Source organism: Sorex araneus, chromosome 5 (genome assembly GCF_027595985.1).
Source record: "Sorex araneus isolate mSorAra2 chromosome 5, mSorAra2.pri, whole genome shotgun sequence".
Lineage (NCBI taxonomy): Eukaryota > Metazoa > Chordata > Mammalia > Eulipotyphla > Soricidae > Sorex > Sorex araneus.
Window position 1 is genome coordinate 179,966,006 of NC_073306.1, and position 22,920 is coordinate 179,988,925.

At 43.8% G+C, this 22,920-nt stretch overlaps 1 protein-coding gene across 1 annotated transcript in view; it reads left to right on the forward strand.

Moving 5' to 3' along the window:
• Positions 1 to 1,242: 1,242 nt before the first annotated feature.
• The window catches only part of SPATA18 (spermatogenesis associated 18), a 38,686-nt gene continuing 17,008 nt past the window's right edge, over positions 1,243 to 22,920 (forward strand). Inside the window, exons 1-6 of the mRNA XM_055139531.1 lie at positions 1,243 to 1,674; positions 11,074 to 11,179; positions 11,441 to 11,556; positions 13,788 to 13,897; positions 19,091 to 19,186; positions 20,678 to 20,899. Coding sequence (XP_054995506.1) covers positions 1,588 to 1,674; positions 11,074 to 11,179; positions 11,441 to 11,556; positions 13,788 to 13,897; positions 19,091 to 19,186; positions 20,678 to 20,899 — 737 coding nt within the window. The 5' untranslated portion in view covers positions 1,243 to 1,587. The remainder of the gene's footprint in view (positions 1,675 to 11,073; positions 11,180 to 11,440; positions 11,557 to 13,787; positions 13,898 to 19,090; positions 19,187 to 20,677; positions 20,900 to 22,920) is intronic.

A 22,920-nucleotide genomic window follows, 5' to 3' on the forward strand; every position in this document is an offset into this window, starting at 1 on the left:
TAAATGAATTGATGAAGTTTTTCTCATCTCTTTCCCTCCTTTCTGTAGTTTATCAAATAGCTAAGGATAACTTGGAACCTGCACTTTTCCAGTTGCATAGAAAATAAGGCTTCTTAAGAAGTTTGTGGTGGTTGAAATTGTTCTTGACTCTTTCCAAGGATCACTGACTTAATCAGCCTTTGGAAACAGAGCCTCCAAAGGATGCCAACCTTTTGCAAAGTCTCATTCAGAGATCCTGGCATATCAAATAGTGAACTTTCAGGGAATCCTAAAAATACACTATCAAATTTTGTTCAAATCTTATTATTAACTTGTGCAACATTCTGAATCTAAAAATATAGATTTAGATTTAAATATAGATTTAGATGTAAATCTAGATTTCTAAATCTAAATTTAGATTAAAATCTGAGATTCCGCATACCCTGTGTCCCAAGGAACAAAGCAAAGCCAGATAAAAGAAGTTCCAGGCTGGCTAGAGAAAGGTGTTTAGAATGAATTAAAGGCGTGATCAAGTATAAGGGATGATCCCAAGAAATAATCACTCCCTTTTTGGTTGAAGGGACATTGGAACAATAATCAGCAATTTTCAGAAATGGATTGATTACAAAGGAACATTGGTATATTAAGTTCACCACTGAACGGTGATACTTTGATCATTGAAAGTATGATCCTTGACGGTAAACGACCCGTCCCATTTAACTACTTTATTATGGTTTCCACTGAATTTTTTGGAGTGCTTTTGGGTCACACTCTGATGCTCAAGGTTGGGTCATGGTGGGCTCCGGGGCCCCTACAGTGTGCCGGGGATCGAGCCCAGGTGGGCTGCGCGTGCAAAGTAAACGCCCTATCCGACGTATTATCGCTCCTGCCTGGGTTACCACTAATTTTAACTTGGCTTTTCCAGACACGAGGTCTCTGGCTGCTGCTCAAAAAAATTAATTAATTAACTAATTAATTAAATAAAATAAAATCCTTCTGGGTCCATCCAGGGATCGCGCTGCAGCCAGATGGAGTGGAGGCGTCCACCAGCCCTCACCCCAAAACTGGGGTCTCGAGAGCGGGTTAGGAAACAGAATTACAGGAGTTTTCCCATAGGACCGGCAGCGGGGGGGAGCGGATTAGGCCAGAACTTCAGTGGCAGGTGACCAGGCTGAGGGTGGAGAGTGGGGGGAGGGGGCGTCAGGGAGGCAACCCTTGGGGCAGGGCGGCTGGAGCCCCTTGTGGGCGGGGCGCCGCCGGCGTTGCCAGGATGCCGCCGGCCTGCGTCCCTAGCAACCGCTGGCCCACGTCAAAGTTTGTTCAATAATCGGGGGCTTATTTATGGCCGCGGCAGCCGGCGGCCGCAGGGAAGCCAGAGACTCACCGGGCAGCGGATGCGGCGCAGCGGCTGTGGCCCAGAGCACCTCCCCCCGGCTTCCCGCACCCTGCCCGGTCCAACCCCAGGGGGAGGATGGCAACAGCAACGCTCTGAGCCCACCTGGAAGATAACACCCTTCCCCCGCGTCACCAGCCCACCGTCTCGCGGAGGCCACCACCACCTAGTCCTCCCCGCGTCTCGATCTCCCGGAGGGGAGCGGAAAGCGAGCGATGGCGGAAACCTTGAGGAAACTGGTTTCTAACGGAACTTTGGGAGTGTTGCAGGACAAGTTAGAGTCGTGGATGAGGGAGTATAACGTGAGTCACGCTGGGAGGGGCCCCCAGCCCCCATCCCGGGGTAGCGGGGGGGCTTCTGGGTCCTGGCACGGCCCCGGGAGGCGGTTGGGTTCTAGGGGGATGACTTCTGGCTGGATTTCTTTGCAAAGTCGGCACGGTTCGGGCTTCCTAACCCGCAGGCGGCAGCCCGGGTGCCCGCGTCTCCGGGGTCGACGGTGCCCTTTTCTCCCTGAGGCGCTAGGGGGCGCTGCGGCGGCGCGGCCCCCGGAAGAGAATGGGCGGTAACCAAGGACGCTGGAGGCCCTAGCAACGGGAAAGAGCCGCATTCTTTACTGTGGATCTGATGGAACCCGCTATCTATTCTCCGCCGTTACCTTCCTCCAGCAACCCACCTCTCTACCCCCAACTCAACTAATATTTTACTGCAATCGTGCCGTTCCCTCTGAGGATACCCAGAAGTTGGTTTAGAACAGATCTTTATTTACAAAAAAAAAAAAAAAAACCACAAAAACCACCCAGGGCGTTAAGTCCTGCGGGGATTACATGTCCGTGTTATGGGTTTCACGTATGTGCAAGGTCATTATGGCACGTAGGCAGCTTCAGCGTCTAGGCAGAAAGCCTATACCATGGCATTTGCAAGAAACCAATATTCTGTCATCAAACGCAGGAACGCTCTGTGGGGTCCCCATGACCCCCCTCGGGTTTCCTGTCATTACTCCGCACCCCGAGAGTATAACATTCAGTTTCCCCGCTTTTAATAGAAGATTTTCACGATTAGAAAACAAGTGGAAGAGTGAGGAAGAAGAGTGAGGGTACCCGGAGTCAGTACCCTTAGCTTCTAGTTCTGCTCTTTGTAGCACTACCTGATGACCTGGGATAATTGATTCCTACCCCATCTGTGAAATGCAAGAAACTATATTAGATGATACACAAAATTCCAGTCATGCACTGTAGTCAAAACCAAGTTTGTTTCTTAAATCTCTGTGGAAAGGATGACTGGCTGCTCTCATGATTCCCTGGCTCTTGCCATTCACCTTTGAATCAGGACAGTTGAGCAGAGAGAAAGCTCAAACAGATCTCTAGCTCTCTCCCTTGCTTTCTTCCTAGTGTATGTATCCATACCTTTGGCCCAGTTTTTAAGATTCAGCATGAATTATTCCTTCTCTATCAAGATTTCAGAAAAATTAAACATAAAAAGCCTTGAGTTGCTCCATAACCCTTGTTTATTTTTAATTGCTTTTTCTCATTTGTTAACAGTGCTATAGGATTTCAGGATTCACATGCCAGAGTGTAAAATGCACTGCACCCACTGCCAAAGTTCTGTTGCCATAACACCATCAAACAGTCCCTTTCCCTGTGCCTCTCAGCCCTTCATCTTCTCTCCAGTAAGCACCTTCATTTTCACAAAGTCCAGGAGTTTTGTTAATTTTTTTTGTAGTTCCACCACCATTAAAAGAGGTGTACTTTTATTTGTTTAATTTTTATATCTTTTGTTTTACTTTTCTTTTATTTTTATAAATTTGTTTATTATTTATTTCATTCAATATTCCAACGCCAATCCCACCGCCATTGCACCTTCCCATCATAATTATTTCCAATTTTCCCAACCATACCTCAAGCCTACCCCTAGGGGCCTAGTTTTAGTCTAGTCACTGAAGATAGGAAGGCAGAGGGAAAAAATCCTAATCAACAAATTCACCCTTAAAACTACCTGGGTGTGGTGAGATAGTGCTAGGGGTAAGGCATTTATCTGGCACGTTGTGGACCTACTTTGGATACTGGCACCACAGGAGTGATCCCTGAGTGTAGGACCAGGAGTAAGCCCTGAGCACTGTTGGGTGTGAACCCAACCCCACACCCTCAAAACAAAATGAAAACAAAACGTAGCTTGGGCAAGAAACATTTTTCATTGCCTGTAACCTGTATAAACTATGAACTTCAAAAACCATGTTCATTTTGTTACAAATATACTCTCTATAAGTCCTGAGAAGCACCCAGGGTTTATTATATCTTCTCTGTAAAAGTGCGCATTCTCAGTCCTCTCTTCTCACTATCTATTTCTACCTAGATTTCCCTTGGTGATTCTTCTTCCCTTCTCCCTCCATGGAGAAACTGAACTCTGAGCTTTCCAATGGTGAGGTTATTTCCTGGGCATCCTCTCTTGAGCTGCCAGACAACTGATTTCTCTATGGCCACCCTCACCCCCTTGTCTAAGGTACTGTTTGCTTTGTTGATTTCCTCCTCAGTCTCTTTTTTGTTTCCTAAAAGTCCAGACATTAGCAATCTCTTTGCTCTACATTCCCATTGCATCTCTTAGGTATGTGTTGTTGAATTTCACATCTTTATTCCAAGCCTGGATTTATCCAAGTTTCTCTGGCGATTATTAGTTGGACATTTTCAGTTGTGTTATTCTCATCTCAAGGTCATATTGGTCTAAAATTGACCTTGGCTTCTCCCTTGCCTCAAATGTGGACCTCTTTACCTAACAACTCAATAATTTCAGGACTCTTTCCACATCCTTTTCTGTTGATATCTGTAGGCAGTGGGGGAGGAGTGGGATGCGTTCCCCAGAGAGGAGACACGTTTGAATTGTGTTGGGAAAGGTGAAGGATAGGAAACTTTAGGGAGAAAGAATAGGTCTGGGTGACAGGCAGTTATATAGATCCTCCGCTTGTCAACTTGCCAGTTAGTAAAAAGGGTAAAGAAATCTGAGTTGTCTTCCAGGTTCATGTAAGATCATGACGTCCCCAGACTCCCCAGTTTATCATGAAAATCTCTGCAGTTTTAATGGGTTAACTCTAAAAGTCCTGTAACCTTTCTCAAACCGTATTCCAACCCCCTGATTATTCCATGGAGCTGTTAAGATGAGAAGGGAAGGAAGACCTTACAACATTAGCTATCTACAGTGGTGCTCAACGCTGGGCTGAAACTCTCCTTGGAGACTGTTTAGTTTCCACTCATGATGAGGAAGAGATGTTTCAAACAGGCTCACTTCATGCAGGCCAGCGCCAGAGAGTAGAACTTGTCAAGGGCAGCTGAGTCTGCCGCCATAACCATGGAGTGTATTCAGGATGTCTTTGAGATGGGCCTAATCTTGCTTTGTAACCTTGGTAACCTGAGGACCCATAGGTCAAACATGTTCACGTCCTTGAAGGTGTTCCAGATCCTGCTCTACCAAATGACATGCACTGGAATTGCTGGTTCTGAACTTCTGCAAGCTGCCTGCAAATGCCCCAAGCCCCATGCAATATTTATTTATTTACTTATTTATTTATTGCCACATCCAACTGTGATCAGGGTTTACTCTTGGATCTATGCTCAGGGATCACTCTTGGCAGATGCAGGGAACTATACGGGGTGCCAGGGATTAAACCCTAGTGAGACACATACAAAGTCGGCACCCTATCCACTGTACTGTCACTCTGGCCACCAAGACTATTTTTCTTAAGGTAAAAAAATAATCCCCCAGGACACCGTCACTGTATCACTGTCACTGTCATCCCATTGTTCATCGATTTGCTCGAGCGGGCACCAGTAATGTCTCCACTGTGAGACCTGCTGTTACTGTTTTTGGCATATTGAATACGCCATGGGTAACTTGCCAGGCTCTGCCGTGCAGACGAAATACTCTCGGTAGCTTGCTGGGCTCTCCGAGAGGGACGGAGGAATAAAACCTGGGTCGACTGCATGCAAGGCAAATGCCCTTACCTGCTGTGCTATCGCTCCAGCGCGCCCCCCGCCCTCCCAAGGGCACTACAATCTGGAAACTTCTGATTCTTTAGTATATGAGTGAAGAGGGGTCAGGGGCACTTACTCTTGCATAACTCACCTTTGTGTCAGAGAAATCTATACCTGAAGGTGAAAACAATATTGAATATCAGCACACGGAACCACACTGAAAGCAGATCTTGAAGGGTGTCTCCTCTGTGCTGGAAAAATCTTTGAGGTGGAGGGAGAGGCTGTCTCTCTGGCCAGACTACAATCCTGAGTACAAAAGGTTGCTGTCGTTACAACCGAAACAGGCTTTTTGACTGCCTTGGCTGGTCCTCCTTAGTCAACACCTCTACATTCATGAGGATGTGATGGAATTAGTACATTTATTTCCCTTCCCTTGCAAGGAGCATGCTTACCTCGCTTCCAAAAACTCTCCTCTTAGCACTCTCGGACTATCTTTCAAATCTCTGCTCTGTGGGTGTACAGTTTGGACTTCAGGCAGAACAGCAGGCTCTGTAAGGACAGGGAGGGGTGAGCCAGGTGGGGCAGAACCATCAGGGAAGCAGGCACTTGCCTTCCACTGCCCGCCCCGCGCAAGGGGCACTTTCAGCCAATGCGTTCCAGAAGAGCGGGAACGAGCATCTGGGCAAAATGAAGCACTGCTGGGACGTTCTGTCTTACCTTTGTGCCTCTCCTCTCGGGCTTCTCCATCCGGCATGGTGGACAGGCCCCTGAAGTCTTGAATCACGTGGTCTCCCTTTCTAATTAATACCCAGCTCAGTTACCGTCTTTTCCATTTAACTTCAGTTCTTTGGTTTGCTCCTCAGTGAATTCTGGAAGATGAATGGCAGTCAGTAGGCAGTCAGTAGCTTTTTAAAATTTTTTTTAAAGCTCTTAGTTCAGAGTCTGACTGGCAATCGAGTAAGGAGCAGTAATTGTTAGCTACTATTGCTAGTCATCTCTATCCAAAGGCCCTACAGCACCCTTCAACTGTCCCCAAATAGAATCATCCCTCTCACATCTCTCTTTTTTTTTTTTCCGTTTTGGGTCATACCCGGTGGTGCACAGGGTTATTCCTGGCTCATGCACTCAGGAATTACTCCTGGCTGTGCTCAGGGGACGATATGGGATGCTGGGATTGGAGCCAGGTTGGCCACGTGCAAGGCAAACTCCCTCCCCGCTGTGCTATCGCTCCAGCCCCACCTCTCACATCTCTTACCTGTTTCTAAACCTGCTCACTTCCAGCTCAGGAAATTCCCTAGGTGTGGAATCTGATAGGTATGATTGGAGCTAGGAAGAAATTCTAAGAGGACGCTCAGCATCTCTCACCCAATGATTATAACCATCAACTTCCTCATCAGATTCTCTCTGACCCAAAGTCTGGTTTGCTCTTGGCAGAGTGATTTTTGTAAAATGCAAACAAATCTACCTTACTCTGCTTGTATTATTAAAGTTTTCAATAATGGGGTAAAGTCCAGAAGTTTTCATGGGGCCAATAAAGTGTCAGCACTTGGTCTCTGGACCCTGAATAGACAGTTTCTGATTTAATTAATGTTATGATTTTTGACTTTATGATGATGTGAAAGTGATACACAGTCACCTTCATCAGTCAGGTAATCAAGAGGATTAGGTGGCGCTGTTGAATTGAAGGCAAATGTGACTAGGAGAATCCATAGCAAGTTTGGTGCGTTATTTGAAATATATTGCAATTTTTATTGCAATCACATTGGTTTATTAACATAAAGGTTCAGGTGTAATCATTATAATCTGACATCTGCATATGATCTCCACCAAAAAGTCTCGTTTTCTTCTTTCACCATATAATTGACCCTTTCCTCCTTCCCTTCTGGCAAATGCTATTTTTTTTCTTACAGACTAAAAGGGTTTTGTATTTGGTTTGGTTGGGTTTATTAATCTTTCGCAGATTAATAAAATCTCATGGTACTTATCTTGAGATTTGTACTTAGCATAATAAGCATTAGTCTTCTTGTACTTAGCATAAACTCAGAATCTGTCATAATTGTAGCACTGCACTGTAGCACTGTCATCCCATTGTTCATCGATTTGCTCAAGTGGGCACCAGTAACGTCTCCATTGTGAAATTTGTTAACTGTTTTTGGCATATCGAATACGCCATGGATAGCTTGCCAGGCTCTGCCGTGCGGGCGGGATACTCTCAGTAGCTTGCTGGGGTCTCCGAGAGGGATGGAGGAACTGAACTCGGGGCGGCCGCGTGCAAGGCAAATGCCCTACCTGCTGTGCTATTGCTCCAGCCCCCAACAGAGTCATTCTTTGTGAATATTTTTATGTCTTCTTTGCCTATTTATTCTTTTTTTTAATTTTTTATTAGTTTATTTTTAATTAGAGAGTCATCGTGAGGGTACAGTTATAGATCCATACATCTTTGTGCTCATGTTTCCCCCATACAAAGTTCGATAACCCATCCCTTCACCAGTACCCATTCTCCACCACCAGTAAACCCAACATCCCTCCCCCCCTCCCCAGTCCCGTCTCCCCCCACCCCACCCTGCCACTATGATCTTTGCCTATTTATTCTTTTAGGGATATTTAAGTTGTTTTTCAATGTTGACTATTGAAAATAAAACTTACACGGACACAGTGTACAAATTAATATGTCTTTTTAAAATATTATTTTGTTTTGTTTTGTGGGGAGGGGCTGTACCCATTGGTGTTCACTTTTGGCTCTGTGCTCAGGGATCACTCCTGGCAGTGCTCCGGGGACCATATGGGGTGCCAGGAGTCAAACCTAGTTTGGCCGTGTGCTAGGCCAACCCTCTTCTGTATTATTGTTCCAGCCCCTACCATCGAGATCCTTTTTAGTTGATGCTTTTGGTCACCTTCAGATAAAACCCAAACCAAGTAGCTGGCTCGTAGAATGATTCTATTCTTTTGTTGAGGAATCTCTGTACTGTTTTGCATAGTGGCTACACTAATTTGCACTCCCACCAATAGTATATGAGCGTTCCCTTTTCTTTACCTCCTTCCCAACAGTCATTTCTTCCTGCCTTTTGGACCATTATGCCAAATGGTGAAGCGATATCTCAGAAATGCATTTCCCACCTATATTATCTTTGATTTATGTTTATTGGGGAGTAATCCTGTTGTAAGTTGATTAAGGGCTCTAGTCCACTTTTCCTCCATCAGATGCTTCACTGCTTTTTGCTGTGGCGCCTGCTGCTCCTCTTTCTCCCCATCCCTCCCCATCGCCCATTTGTTCTTGTACAACTCATTGTCCTCTCAGAGCACTGAGTGAAATAGAAGGTAAATATTTAGTCCCCCTGTGTCTCTGGTTCTCCATTACATTTCCTCAACTGTAGAGCTAGCTCATTAGAAGCAGAAATTATCTTTCCTCCCCTACGGTTGGTTTGTTTCCTGAGCTGTCAGTCCAACATCTTAACATGTTTTAGGAACTCAATGATTTATGAATGAACAAACTTTAGGAAATCTGCTCTGGCAATAGGATACAGCATGATTAGTTGATATAATTTCTCCATTTATGTAAGTACATGTTTGTAGAATAATGTGATCCTTTTGCAAACTGAATATCTTGTGCAATGCTTTCTGTTAGAAGTCATAGCATGTAGTGGCATGTCTTGGAAATGGGAGTTGCCCGAAGTAATATATTCTTTTTTGTTCTGTAAATTGTGTGAACAAACTCATTAGACATATTTTTTTTGCACCAGGTCACACCTACAGGCCACAGGCAAGGCATAAGGGCATATACCATTACAACTACATTATTCTTCTCATGTTGTTTTACCTTCTCTTCTTTGTTTGTCTCATGAGAATCACCACCTCCTAAATACAAGGAAACAGAGGATCACATTTGAAATGAAGAGAATTAAGGTTGGATATGTGATTCAAGTGGGGGTTTACATCTTTGTATGTTTGAGGTCCTGGTTTTAACCCCCAGCACGGTCTCCAAGCACCACCAGGCATGGGTCTTGTATCACTGTATCACTGTCACTGTCATCCCGTTGCTCATCGATTTGCTCAAGTGGACACCAGTAACATCTCCATTGTGAGGCTTGTTGTTACTGTGTTTGGCACATTGAATATGTCACTGCTAGCTTGCCAGGCTCTGCTATGTGGGCGAGATACTCTCGGTAGCTTGCTGGCTTCTCAGAGAGGGGCAGAGGACCCGAACCTGGGTTGGCCGTGTGCAATGCAAATGCCCTACCTGCTGTGCTAACACTAACAGCTAAGGAATCAGACTGAGTCAGGGTCTGCATTATTCCTAAACTAATTGCTCTTTTCACTACCGCACACCATCTTGTAGGTACTAACTCTTAAAGACCTCCTCTCCCTAAGGCATGGGATGCGAATTATTTTAATTTAATTCTCTGCAAGACATTTTCCTTGTTTTCATGGGTCCAGAGCACACAGATCTGTAACAAATTCTGCATAATCAGACCTTCTTAAGTCCCAAGTGCATTCTCTGCCCAGTTAATACAGAGCATAGTCTAGCTAGAGAACAAAAGCTTGGAAGCCCCTAATTGAATTTCAGACAAATGCAAGAGTGAAACATTCAGAGCAAAAGGTGGTTCAATGACGCAGAGGCTGTGAATATCATGCTGTTAAATCACTCATTCATTTATTCATCTAGTATTGTCTGCTCTCCTAACTCCCTTACTAGGTGCAGGACCTCTGGACTATGTTTTCTGTATTACTCTCTATTGTATACACAAGAATCCACACTCTTTACATTATACTGAACTTAGGTTGAGCACCAGGTCCAATAGAACAGATAAATCAAGAAATTTGGGACTTGATGTGCTAGCTTTCTTTGATGACGTTTGTGTTTGGGCCTCAGTCAGCAGGCAGTGTCCAGGGCTTACTCCTGGCTCTGTACTCAGGGATCACTCCTGGCAGTGCCTGGGAGGGATTGAACCTTGCTTGGCTGCTTGCAAGGCAAGCACCCCACCTGCTGTACTATCTCTCTTGTCCCTAGGATTTTTTCCCACAGGGTTCCATTGCGAGAAGAGAGTCAGAGTTATTGGTATACAAAACTAGTATACCAATTTGCTGGACTATATCTCTAGTATACCGGAGACAATGCCTTGTACGTGCCCAATGCAGATTTGATCCTAGTCACCACATGGTCCCCTAAGCCCCAACTAGAATGGTCCCTGAGCACTGGGCCAGATGTGGCCCCCAAACAAAACCAAAAACACAAGCAAACGACTTCCAAATTTCCTTGACTCAATAGCCATAAAACTTTCTCAATTCTCCAGAAGTTCAATGCAGGGATGCCAGGAATTGAACCCGGGTCGGCCGCTCCCGCCCCCTCAATGCAAGTGTTTGGTGAGCAGCTTCCTAACTCTGCAGCTCCACACCCCTCTCACCTAGGGCTCATTTCTTTGGTGCTCTGCATTTGACTGCCTGACAGGGTAAAAGTGAGATAGAGGAGAATCACTGAAGAGATATTCTTCTGGGTACTACAGAAGCAACACAGCTCACTACGCTTCCAGTTCCAGAACTTGGCTGTGCCAGGCAAAGGTGGGAGGATGGGCCAGCTGTGTGTCCAGGAGGGCCAGGCACGTGTTTTGGTGAACCTTCAGCAGTTGCTGCCTCCTGGGGCGTCCCAGAGGCAGGAAGAATCTGTACAAAGAGAGGCTCCATTCCCCGCAGTGCGTCCTGGAGTCAGGCACTGCACAGCTCATGTCTCTTCTCTTTGTTTTGCAGAACAACTCATGCGATGTAAATTTGAACACTTGCCTGGAATGCATTGAACAAATTGCCAGAGTCCAGGGACAGTTATTCAAGATCCTCTCAGAATCAGCCCAGGAAGGTGAGGAAGGCTCGTCCAGGCTCTCCCATCCTGTTTGCCCTTTTCCTTGATTTTGTTTTCTTTTTCCCGTGCTCTGGTATCAGTCTTGGCAGAGCTTGGGATGTGATGTGGGGAATCAAACCTGCGTGAGGCAAGCGCATCCTTCACAAATGTCGGATTACTCTTGCCATCCCCTCTATTACTGTGGTGCTTCTCTGTCCGCCCTGACTGAGGTGGAGAAAGCAGATTCCTCTCCCTGGTCTGATTTGTGGATTCTTTCAGGAGGACACTTTGACGGCATGGAAGTTATCAAATCACGTCTTTTGCCTTGGCTGGAGACATCTTTTAATACTGCCACGGCAGGGAAATCGGTTGACATCATGCTCCCCTCTCTACAGGTAGGGACCCTAAAGGAACCTCTACCCGCTTTGACTTGAGCACACTTCCTAAGGGCTGGACACTCAAACCATACCTAAGACATAGTTCGTTGGTCTGGTGAGGGATTCTGCTCCACTCAGGACATTGAAACATGGAAAACTGTTGAAAGTGATCACAATGGATTGGGTTTTCTCTCAAGATAGACCTGTCTTCAAATCTTAGCCTGGTCTACTTGGTAGTGGGGTGACTTAATGTAAATCAAATAGCCAATGCTTTGTCTCTGGGACATTGCCTCCATGTCCTCTGGGACCTGGCATGAGGTAGGCATAATATTTTATTGTTTGCTCTCGTTTTGGGGTTGGAGTGATAGCACAGTGGTAGGGCATTTGCCTTGCACGCTGCCGACCTGGGTTCAATTCCTCTGCCCCTCTCAGAGAGCCCAGCAAGCTATTGAGAGTATCTTACCCGCACGGCAGAGCCTGGCAAGCTACCCGTGGCATATTCAATATGCCAAAAACCAGTAACAACAAGTCTCAAAATGGAGATGTTACTGGTGCCCGCTCGAGCAAATCGATGAGCAACGGGATTACAGTGACAGTGACAGTGGCTCTTGTTTTAAGGTCATCCCAGCAGTGTTCAGGATTTTCTCCTGGTTCTGCACTCAGGGGTCATCCCTGATGGGGTTTGGGGGACTATATAGGGTGCTGGGGATCAAACCTAGGTCAGCCACTTGCACGGCAGCACTCTACCCGCTGTTCTGTTGTTCTGGCTCCAGTTGCATAACTTTTAAGTGACACATAGAAGTCAACTGGACAGGTAGGGTACCCTGAATGGGGATTCAGAAGACAAAGAGTTCCTCAAGTGGGGAACAGTTCAGTATGCTGAAAAGTTAGATAAGTGAATGGGAAACTTCCAAGATCAGAGGAAAACTTAGTTTCTGGTAAAAAGACAGTGTGTTACAATTTTCAGTCAATGTTGTGGTTTCAATGGGACAGTGTCTACTTTTCTAGCAGTGAAACACTGGAAGAGTAAGAGAATACAAACCTTGCTTATGGCACTGTATCATTATTTCTGGGCATGCAAAACATTGGGTAGGCAGTCACCTAAATTTTTAAGGCTTATGTTGATGTACATAAGTTCCTTCTGAAATCAAAGCAAACTTTTCTAAGCAAGGGGGCCATTGGAGATGGTGAAGTATCACTAAATTATACTCCCTTTCCTATGGCCCTGGGTAGTTGATCTAATTTTTTTAATGCCTCAGTTTCCTCATATAATGAGTGGGAATGATGATTTCAATAACCTAGGGTTCCTGTAAAAAGTAGAAGTAATTGTTATGTGAAACAATTTAGAGGTTGTCACTTATCATGAAGCAAAATTTTGCCACTGACCTCTTGGGCATAGGTCTAGATATAGAAATGTAGGATGATATCTCAATATCCTTATGAACACTGAGATATAATTTTAACAATGGTGAAAACCATCACTGTCACTGTCACTGCCATCCTGTTGTTTATCTATTTGCTCGAGCGGGCACCAGTAACATCTCCATTATGAGACTTGTTACTGTTTTTGGCATATCGAATATGCCATGGGTAGCTTGCTAGGCTCTGCCATGCGGGTGGGATACTCAAGGTAGCTTGCCGGGATCTCCAAGAGGGACAGAGGAATCAAACCTGGGTCGACCGCGTGCAAGGCAAATGCCCTACCCACTGTGCTATTGCTCCAGTCTAGAAGACTATGGGGAGATATAATTCTTATTGTGACTGATTTACACTGAGCCATTCACACTGTATTTTTTGTGGGTGGGGGCACACCAGATAGTGCTTAAGGCTTACTCAGGGATCAGCAGTCAGGGATCATTCCTGGTGGTGCTTGAAGAACTGTATGGGGTTGCAGGGATGGAACCTGGGTCAGCTGTGTGCAAAGCAGACACCCTACTGTGCTATTGCTCTGGTCCCAGGGCATTGAATTTTGATTGATGCAGGCATCCCTGTAACTTATGGGAAAGGCCAGAAAACATTTTCCCTACAACAATGCATTTTCTGGGTTCTACTTTTAGTAACTCCCAAGGGTAAGCACTCCTCTTTTATCACTCGAGATCAGTTTTTCCAATACAACTTCAGATAAATGAAATCACTTATGATGTGTTCTTTTGTATTTGGCTTCTTTAGCCCAACACAGTGTTTTTGCAGTCTGTCCTTGTTGTGTTATTTATTCGTGCTCTTTTTCTGGGATTTTTGCATCGATCCAGGACTCATTTGAGAAGGATAGACGAGATTCTGTTCTTCGTGAGCAAGACTTTAGACAATTAGACTCTGACTTGAACTCGACTCGTTCTCAGCTCAACCAGGTTCAAGACGAGTAAGAGGAATGCAAGTTATCTTTTTCTAAAAAGAATTGTTAGTTCTTAATGTAATGTTAGTTCTTAATTCCATTTGAAGGAATAATAATGACTCATAAAATGTACATATTTTCAAATAAGTGATTTGACATATGGGTTAAGAGAGAGATGAGGGAGAGAATGAGAGAAAAAAGAGTGAAGGAAGAGAGAGTTAGGAGTCATTATCTTTAGATTTGGAAACAGTATATTAATATTATGACCCTTTGAATCCTGAGCACCTTAACTCCATTTCTAGAGTTTCATCTTCTCCATACACCCATCAACACTTCATGCTGATAAACAGAGGAAGATGGCTACATAAAATTTTTCCTATTGAGAGGAAATCAGTAAGGGATGAGACGGGAAGGGTTAAACAGGGTTATAGATGAACTCAAGAGAAAAATTTAGGCAATACGAGCAAAAGTTGTATGGAATTAGGCTGTTTGTGACTGCCAGAGAGACTCATGTAGGGGATATATGCATCTGACTGAGAGAGTCCAATTCCACAAAGAATGAACAGTTGCATTTGGGGGAATGGCTACTAAGTATAAAGGTATATTAAAAAAGCTAAGCAATGCCATTCATCAATAGACAGCTGATATATTCTTTATATAGAAATGGGGGAGTAAGCTCAAGTGATCATCACTAAAAAGAACCTTTGAATTTGTATTTGACAAAGATAGATAAACGGGAATACACCGCACTCAGTGTCCCTTGTCATCAGTAAGGAATTTGGTTGATCCAGCATTGCCCCCATCTCTGACATGTGTAAGACAGCAAGAATTTCTCTTTTGTACCTAGTTAAGGGAATAGATAGAAGGAGGTGTGGCCTTCTGCCTGGTTTTCTGAAGATATTTACTGTGAAGGGAATCATCTCTACTGATTTCACTTCATGATGCTCCAAGTAGAACACATTTCCTCCTCAATGTGCACCTGACAAATAAAGCATAAAGATGAACACCACCTGTTAGCTCATCTCTGTGAATATTTTGGTATATCCCAGACCAGATGTTTGTGTGTGTGTGTGTGTGTGTGTGTGTGTGTGTGTGTGTGTGCGCGCGCGTGAGAGCGCTCTCACACACATATCCATAGTTACCTCCATCCATCCGTTCATTTTCACAGTAGAAGTCATTGTCAGGGCAGTTTTGTAGCTGTAGTAGCAAACAGTTACCAAACATATTCTGCCAACAGTATATCCTTTGAATTTCTGCCACTGATTTTAATTCAGGTTAGCTAATTTGGAGTGCAGTGAGGCAGATCCTTAAAGTTGCCATCTCTTTATAGGTTTGTTTTGGTTCCTTAAGGGTAGCTAGATATTTCTAGGTTGGTAGAGACAATTTTTGGCCCTCTACAAGGTCTCACTGTCTCCATTATTTCTTTTATTGGCATCTAGGGATAGAATAATGTTTGCATGATCTCTTGGCATGGAAGAGAAGGGCTTTGGATTTTATCCTCTGGACTCTTGCTGACCTCAGTTCTACCTGGACACTAGAGTCCTGTGCTGATGGGTGCTGAGTTTTGGTTCCTCTGGGAAGATCTCTTGGGCATTCACTGGCAGCTGCTGATGTTGACCAGGCCCCTTTATAAGACTTTGCTGGTTTCTGACTTCTTTCAGCACAACTAGGAGTCAGGAATTCCTTCCTGTTGTCCTTATGGCTCTGTAGGTACCCATAAATATTACTCCCCCAACCCATCCCACCCCAGCATGTTATGAACAAATACTTTAAAAGCAACTCCTGGAATTGGCGTGATAGCATAGCAGGTAGGGCATTTCCTTTGCACGTGACCGACCCGGGTTCTATTCCCAGCAGCACTGCCAGGAGTAATTCCTGAGTGCAGAGCCAGGAGTAACCCCTGAGCAATGCTGGATATGACCTAAAAAAGCCAAAAAAAAAAAAAAACCCCAGCAACTCCCTTGACACTGGGTAGGAGGGAAGAGTTGCAGAGGGCTCTGAGAAATGTATTTAATGGAATACATAGATGTCACATAAATGCATTTGTTATCTTTATTGTAGTGGTTTCTCAAATACCATAAAAATTTATCAAAAAATAAAAGCAGCTCCTTACTTTTCAATAACAATAGCACTGTAGTCCTGTTGTTGATCAATTTGCTTGAGTGGGCACCAGTAACGTCTCCATTGTTACTGTTTTGGCATATCAAACACGCCACAGGTAGCTTGCCAGGCTCTGCCGTGCAGGCGGGATACTCTCCGTAGCTTGCTGGGCTCTCCAAGAGGGATAGAGGAATAAAACCTGGGTCGGCCGCGTGCAAGGCAAACACCCTACCTGCTGTGCTATTGCTCCAGTCCACAAGTCTCACAATGGAGACGTTACTGGTGCCTGCTCGAGCAATAACAGTAAACACAGAAAAATTGCAAGAATAGTACTAAGCACACTCTTTCATATACTTTTTACCCTTTCACACAAATCTCAAATGTTGCCTTTTCCTCAATATTATGGTGAACACACAGCTCTCTCACTCTGCCTACTTATCTCTAAAACCAGAGTGTCACCTACTGTAGAGTTAAGGAGCTTCACCTCCTCTAAACCTGTAGAAATCTGCTTGGCTTGAGGCAGTCTGAAAGGAGCAGATTCCAATTTAATGCGGAGTGGGGATAGTTCTTACCAGGTGTAACAGATCCTAACCCAGGGGAGACCATTGGTGTGTATGCTTGGCTTTGACTGTCAGTCTTGTTCTCGTTTTCTCTTTTCAATCTGTTTGGTTCTCTGCTTGAATATACCACCTAAACATCTCTTACAGTTGTTCTTTCCCCTCTGCAACCTTTTATTACTACTGTCCCAGTTCAATCTGCCAATATTTAACCAGTTAGATGCCCTGCAAATGGCTTCTTAGCTTCCGTTCATTCTTGCCTGCTTACAATCCCTTTTCCACATAGCAAATATAGTTATGTTATGCTATCAAGTCACTCTCCCTGCTTGAAAACTGTCAGTGGCTTCCATCTATACTGGGGTAAGGGAGGGGAATTGAAACTCTCCACTTAGGACTCTCACAGCGTGGTGTGATGTAGCCTGACTCTGTCTCAAGCTCACACCGGTCTCTCCTCATCTAGTCAAAGTCTATTTCCTCTCTGGAGACCTTTATCTATGGCAAAGGAACAAAGGAGTCTTCTGCTGTCATTGTTGAAGGGCTGGTTCTTTGTTATCCTTCCTTTTCAACTTGGGAGTGATTTCCCTAGATATTTTCCCTTTCTGCCCCTTTAATCTCCTTTTGTAATGATACAACAGAAGCAGTTACTACAATTTTAAACTTAAAAATGTTTGTATATATTAAGACTCCTAACAAAGGGTTACTCTTTTGTATGGCCACGATGACACCCTTGTATCTCTAGCATTTGGCACCATGCCTGGCACAGAGTAAATACTCAATAAATTGACTTAATGAATTAAGAAATAAAAGAAAATATGTGAAGGTTAAGATGATGTTAAAAATAATGTTTGACACATAGACTCCCTTTTCTTCTTTCTCTATGTTATGCCAGGGCACCCAGTTAGCAGAACGTTTGCTTCTGTGTTTATGTCCTTACTACATATAAATGCCAACCATATCTTGAGAGAGAAGAAAACCATGCTCTTGTTTATACGCTGTCTCCTTTGTTGCTACTTTTTATTCAGTCTTGACAGTTTTCTCTTGATAAAAATGTTTATTTTCCAATATATGCTTTAAGGAGCAATAACATTCACACTTGGATTAACTCACATTTTCCTTGCCATCTCCTGTAGCCCTACTGTGATGCCATTGTTACTTTGCTTTAGGCTTTCAGAGTCCCACTCATTCATCTTTCTCCCTGCCCTCCAATTTATAGTGACAAAGCATGCTTGTAACTGCCGGGATAAAGTGGATGAACAAGATAGAATCTTTTCCTTTGCATCTTTCATGGTGTGTTTGTAAAGAGATGATGGTGTCTTATACACTGATTGATGGTGAAGTGTTGGGAGTGATGGAGCAGAAGAGACAAACTTGGAGATTCTGGTGCAGGATGGGTAGCTGTGAGCTAGAGGAGTAGGTGGGCTGGAATTGTGGGTAACTCCTCTTCTTTTGTGTGTTTTCTGGTTGGTGTGGATCTGATGATATGAAGCCTGCTTCTCTGTCTAAGGGGAGGGTGGAGCCCAGAGCTTTGATCTTCCCTATTTGCATTAGAAGGATAGGCGGAAGACCGGTGTGTTTCTAAAGCAATTGCTCACTCTCAGACTCAGCATCAGAGTGATGAAAGGAGGCTGCAGGGGCCAGGGCAGAAGGATGAAAAGTCAGGATACCTTTGACCCCCATCTCAGGATCTCTCCCTGCATCAGAGCAACTTCATGAAGACTTATTGGTGTTCATCCAGGGTCATCTTTCACACTCCCATTTTTTTTTAACTTTAGAGAGACTTAAAAAACAGTATTATTTACCCTATTTAACTGCATAATCATCACACTCTTCCCCTCCCCCTCAGTCAATAAAACTGGTTTACAACCCTTCACAATGGTCACACCTCACTTTTTTTTGCAAAACAGTTTGGCAAAGATCTGCAATGATCATGTAGTAAAATATGGTATTTTGATTTGTGTATAGGGAAGAAAGTTCTTGATATTGACAAGGACTTGAGTGATGGTGAAAATTCAGGAAAATCAAGCTTAATAAGTGGCAGAAATCAGAGATCTGAAGACATGAAATAGTTGGTAGCTAAGTGTAACAGTGGAGGATTTCCTTTATCTATTTTTATTTAAGAAGTTTGGGGAAATGAAGTCAAACATATATCTATGGGCAAAGTAAAGAACAGATTTTATTCTGTTGCCCACAAATGGAGTTTTCACAGAAAGAAGCAGCCTGGGAATTTGGTGTAATTATTGACGGTGAATTTGAAGGGGAGAGAAGAGTGACCAAGTCTTAATTTCTAAAACATTGCAATATTAACAACTATTAATAGTCCTTTAAGTGGGTATTACCTCTTTACTGTCTTTGTGTTTGACATTGAGAAAGGATACTGGCATGAGTTGTATACAAGTGCACCATAACATTTTCAATATCATCTGATTGGATGCAGACATCTTATAATTGGACCTTGTTTATGTTGCATTTATATATTATGCCAAAAGTTGTTGAGAACCTATGTCTTGATTTAGAAAGTATGCCAATTCTGGAAAATCTCTTTCGTTGCTGATTTCTCTTACAGTATGTCTACAGCTGAAAAGACTCTTGAAGACACCAAGGACAGATCGTCCATATCCATTATGGCTGCAGAGGAGGAAATAAATCAGCTAAGAAAGCAGTAAGAAATATGACAGGATAATTGCAGCCTGCTGATTAATCTAAGTTTAGCTCTCCCTTACAATATGAAAAGTTCTTTTTTTTGCTATCCAAGATAAAAGGCAGCAATATTTTTATTAATGTTGTATATGTTTTTCTTACTACAAAAACATGGCCTATTAACGTTTCCTAGGTACAAGGAGCCTAAAATTTTCTCATAATTCCAGATTCAGTTCCTTACTATTTCATAATTTCTTGCAATTAATGAATTAAAACTGCAAACTAAGTCTTAAATGCACAACTTTGGAAGACATTATTTTTTATTTAAATATTTCATTTTTAAGATAACATACCACGGTTTTGTTTCAAATGAGATGTCTCCTGGTTCATCACTTATGTATTTTCTTAGTATTGGATATTTGACACTCATTTTCAACATTGGAAATAATACTGTGCTCATTTTGATGGCAAATCTTAGTTTACATATCAGATTACTCTCTAAAAAATTTCTAGTAGGGGGGAAAAACCCACCAATCTCTTGATTATTCCTCCCCAAAATAGTAATGGCAGTTGGACTAAAACATAAATTACTGTATTTCTAAATTGTAAACATATAAATGAATATACCTAGAGACACAAGCATCTTTCTGCCCTCTTCCCACCGGTTGTCATTTCTTCAGGAACATCCATACATTCCAGCTGGGAGAATTGCTTCACTTTCCACTTGACGTTTCATTTTGTCATCACTTTAATCTCTTATTTCCCATTTGATATGTCTTCTCAGATTCTTTGATTATATTGATTTCCTGTAGCACCAATCCTGTTCTTCACTGTTTCTAGTGAGTGCAGCTTGAATGCGGTGGTTGCATTTTTAGCCTTTCTATATTCTTGAAAAGACCTGATTCTTTCCCTTTCATTCTACATTACTTGTCATTTTCATCCCTGAATGTTATCTTCTTCTGGGTTTTACTAGTATTTAATGATGGCCAGACCTCTATTTTAATGATGTTAATATTATTTCAAAACCTTTATTTCTGTAATATTAGGCTCAGAGGCCGACACTTCCACCTAGCATTGTGGGTGTTAGTCCATTTCCACGGGGTTGTCTCCCTCAGAGCCTAGCCATTTCAAAGACTCGAGCTAGTGGGGAGGAGACAGTGTCTGAGCAGGTAGGAGGGTAGCTTTTGGAGGTCAGCGCTTGCAGAGTTTGGCGTAGTTCAGCTCAGTCTGACATGGGGCAGTGGGACTGAGACTCACTCTGCTAAAGTATCAGCCGGAGTGTCTGATCTTTTGTCTGTACAAGCTGCAGAAATTAAGCGCACCTCAAACCTAGCAATTTGGCCCTTGATTCATTTGTGCTTGTCCCTCTATATTTCTATCAGTTTTTCCAAAGTAATGATGGCATACTAGGTGGAATAACCGCTGTTATTAAAATATTTCAAGTGTTACTTGTTTTCTTCATTCTTTCTCTTTCCCATCATAACTTTTTTTTTTTTTAATTTCCCTTGTTCAGGCTAAAATCTCTTCAAGCCCAGGAAGAGGCACGTCACAGAAGCAGCATTGACCAACGAAACTCAGAATTTAGGCGCTCAGAAGTACCTCGGGAGTCAGAATTGAGGTTCTCAGAAAAGCGGCCTCCGGAAAGTAGATTGCTGGAGAGAAGGAGAACCACAATTGATTCGACCGTTTCCGAGAGGCCATCCATTGTGGATCAGCAGAGCTCGGGGATATCTAGGTATGAGAAGCAGGTCCGGAACTTGAAGGATGAGATAGCTGTTTTATCTGCTGAGAAAACGTCATTGCAAGGAAGGTCTGACCTATTTTACAGAGCATTCCATTTTAAACTCTTGGTTGAATGATCACATTCTGGCTCTGGATAGGAAAAGAGAGGAGATGAAATGATACCCTGAACCCCAATCAACCATATTAATTACTTTTAATGGCAAAAGGGGTTGCTTTCTGTCACTTGCAACCTTCCAGCAAGAGAAAACACTTGCTGGATTGTGAGCACCAATGCATGCACTGATTTGGGGCTAATGTCGGGGTTTTTAGCCTGGAAATCTACTCGTGGCGTATTCGATATGCCAAAAACCAGTAACAAGTCTCACAATGGAGACGTTACTGGTGCCTGCTTGAGCTAATCGATGAATAATGGGATGACAGTGGCAGTTGGGGTTTTGGGGTTTGATTTGGTGGTGAACGTGTATTTATTTATTTTATTGAATCGCCATGAGATACACTGTTACAAAGTTGTTCAGGATTGGGCTTCAGTCATAGTGTTCCAACACCCATCCTTCTACCAGTGTACATTTCCCACCACCAATGCCCCCAGTTTCCCTCCTGTCACCCCCACCCCCAGCCTGCCTATATGGCAGACATCTCTCTCTGTCTCTCTCTGTCTCTGTCTCTCTCTCACACTCTCCTTTTAAGCATTATGGTTTGCAATACAGGAACTGAGCGATCATGTATATCACTCGATGTTGAGGTTTTAAGGCATGAAGTGGAGAGAAAGGAGAGTCCTTAGACAAAACGACGAGGAATGGGTTTGGATTGCAGTAGGTGGTTTCTTGTTGAATGATCTGTAAGATGAAGGTCCTTTTCTTTCCAGGGATAACGTCATCCTCCTGTAGGTGATCTTTGTTCTTTGTGCTAGATCTTCCTTTGTGGGATGGAGAGTGTACGTTAGGTTACAATTCTGACACCATCCCTTTCTAATGATGGACAGAGCATTCAGAAAGATTATTCAGTGTCTTTCTTCATTGCTGCTGCTGGTTTGGGGGCCACAGAAGTGCTTAGAGGCTATTTCTGGCTCTGTGCTTAGGAGTAACCGCTGTTGTTGCTCAGGAACCCTTTGTAGTTCTGGGAATGGATCTAAGGTCAGCAAGACAAGTATCTTAACCAGTGTCTCTCACACTGCCCCCAGTGAGGCAAAGCAGCTGGTTTTCCATTGGAGTTCACATTTTCCCTCTTCTTTTCATTTTCTCCATGTCCTGGGATCCTCTCTGGCATGCTCCTGAATCCTACCCTGACTCACTCACCGCTGTCCAAGCCCATCTTTCCTCAAATGTCACCTTAGCCCTTCATTTGAGGGAGTCACTCCCCCAGCGGTGGGTGTGCTGCTGTCAGCTTGTTCTGGCTCCCAAGAACCCATGCTGTGAGTCTCTGTCCCCTGTGGAATCAGGAGTGTCACACTGAGATGTCTGGGCATACCGTGGAACCAGAGAAACCTTGGAAATGAAGGTTTTCTCTTTCCCTTTCCTCTTCAGAGAGTTTGCTCTGCCCTACCTTTGGCCCCAGAGTTTCTCCTGTAAAACTCCCCTTTTCCTTTTGGGTTAGCTCACCTGGTCACTCTGGACTTTTCACTGGTCACAACGCTTTCCCAGGTAGAAAAAGCTCACACATGAACGAGCTCACCCCGTCTTCCAACTCCCACTCCCAACAGGACAGAGATATTATAGAGGTGGAAACAGATTCTTGGACAGGAGAGAGGAAGTGCCCTGGTATGAAAGAGCAGTGCTGGGGACCAGAACAAAAATCCTCTTTCTCGTTTTCCAACGTGCATTCATTCCATCTTCTACCTGGGCGCTGGTCCTCCGCGGCTGGGGGGTTCCTCCTCTACGTCCATCTCCCACTAGCTCTGTGGCTGTCGCGTGCTTGCTGGGTTTTCCTGAGTTTTCAGTCATTTCCTCATCTGTAAAAACGCGCTGGGATTTCTGGGGCCGCTTAAAAGATGCACTGAGGGGCTGGAGTGACAGC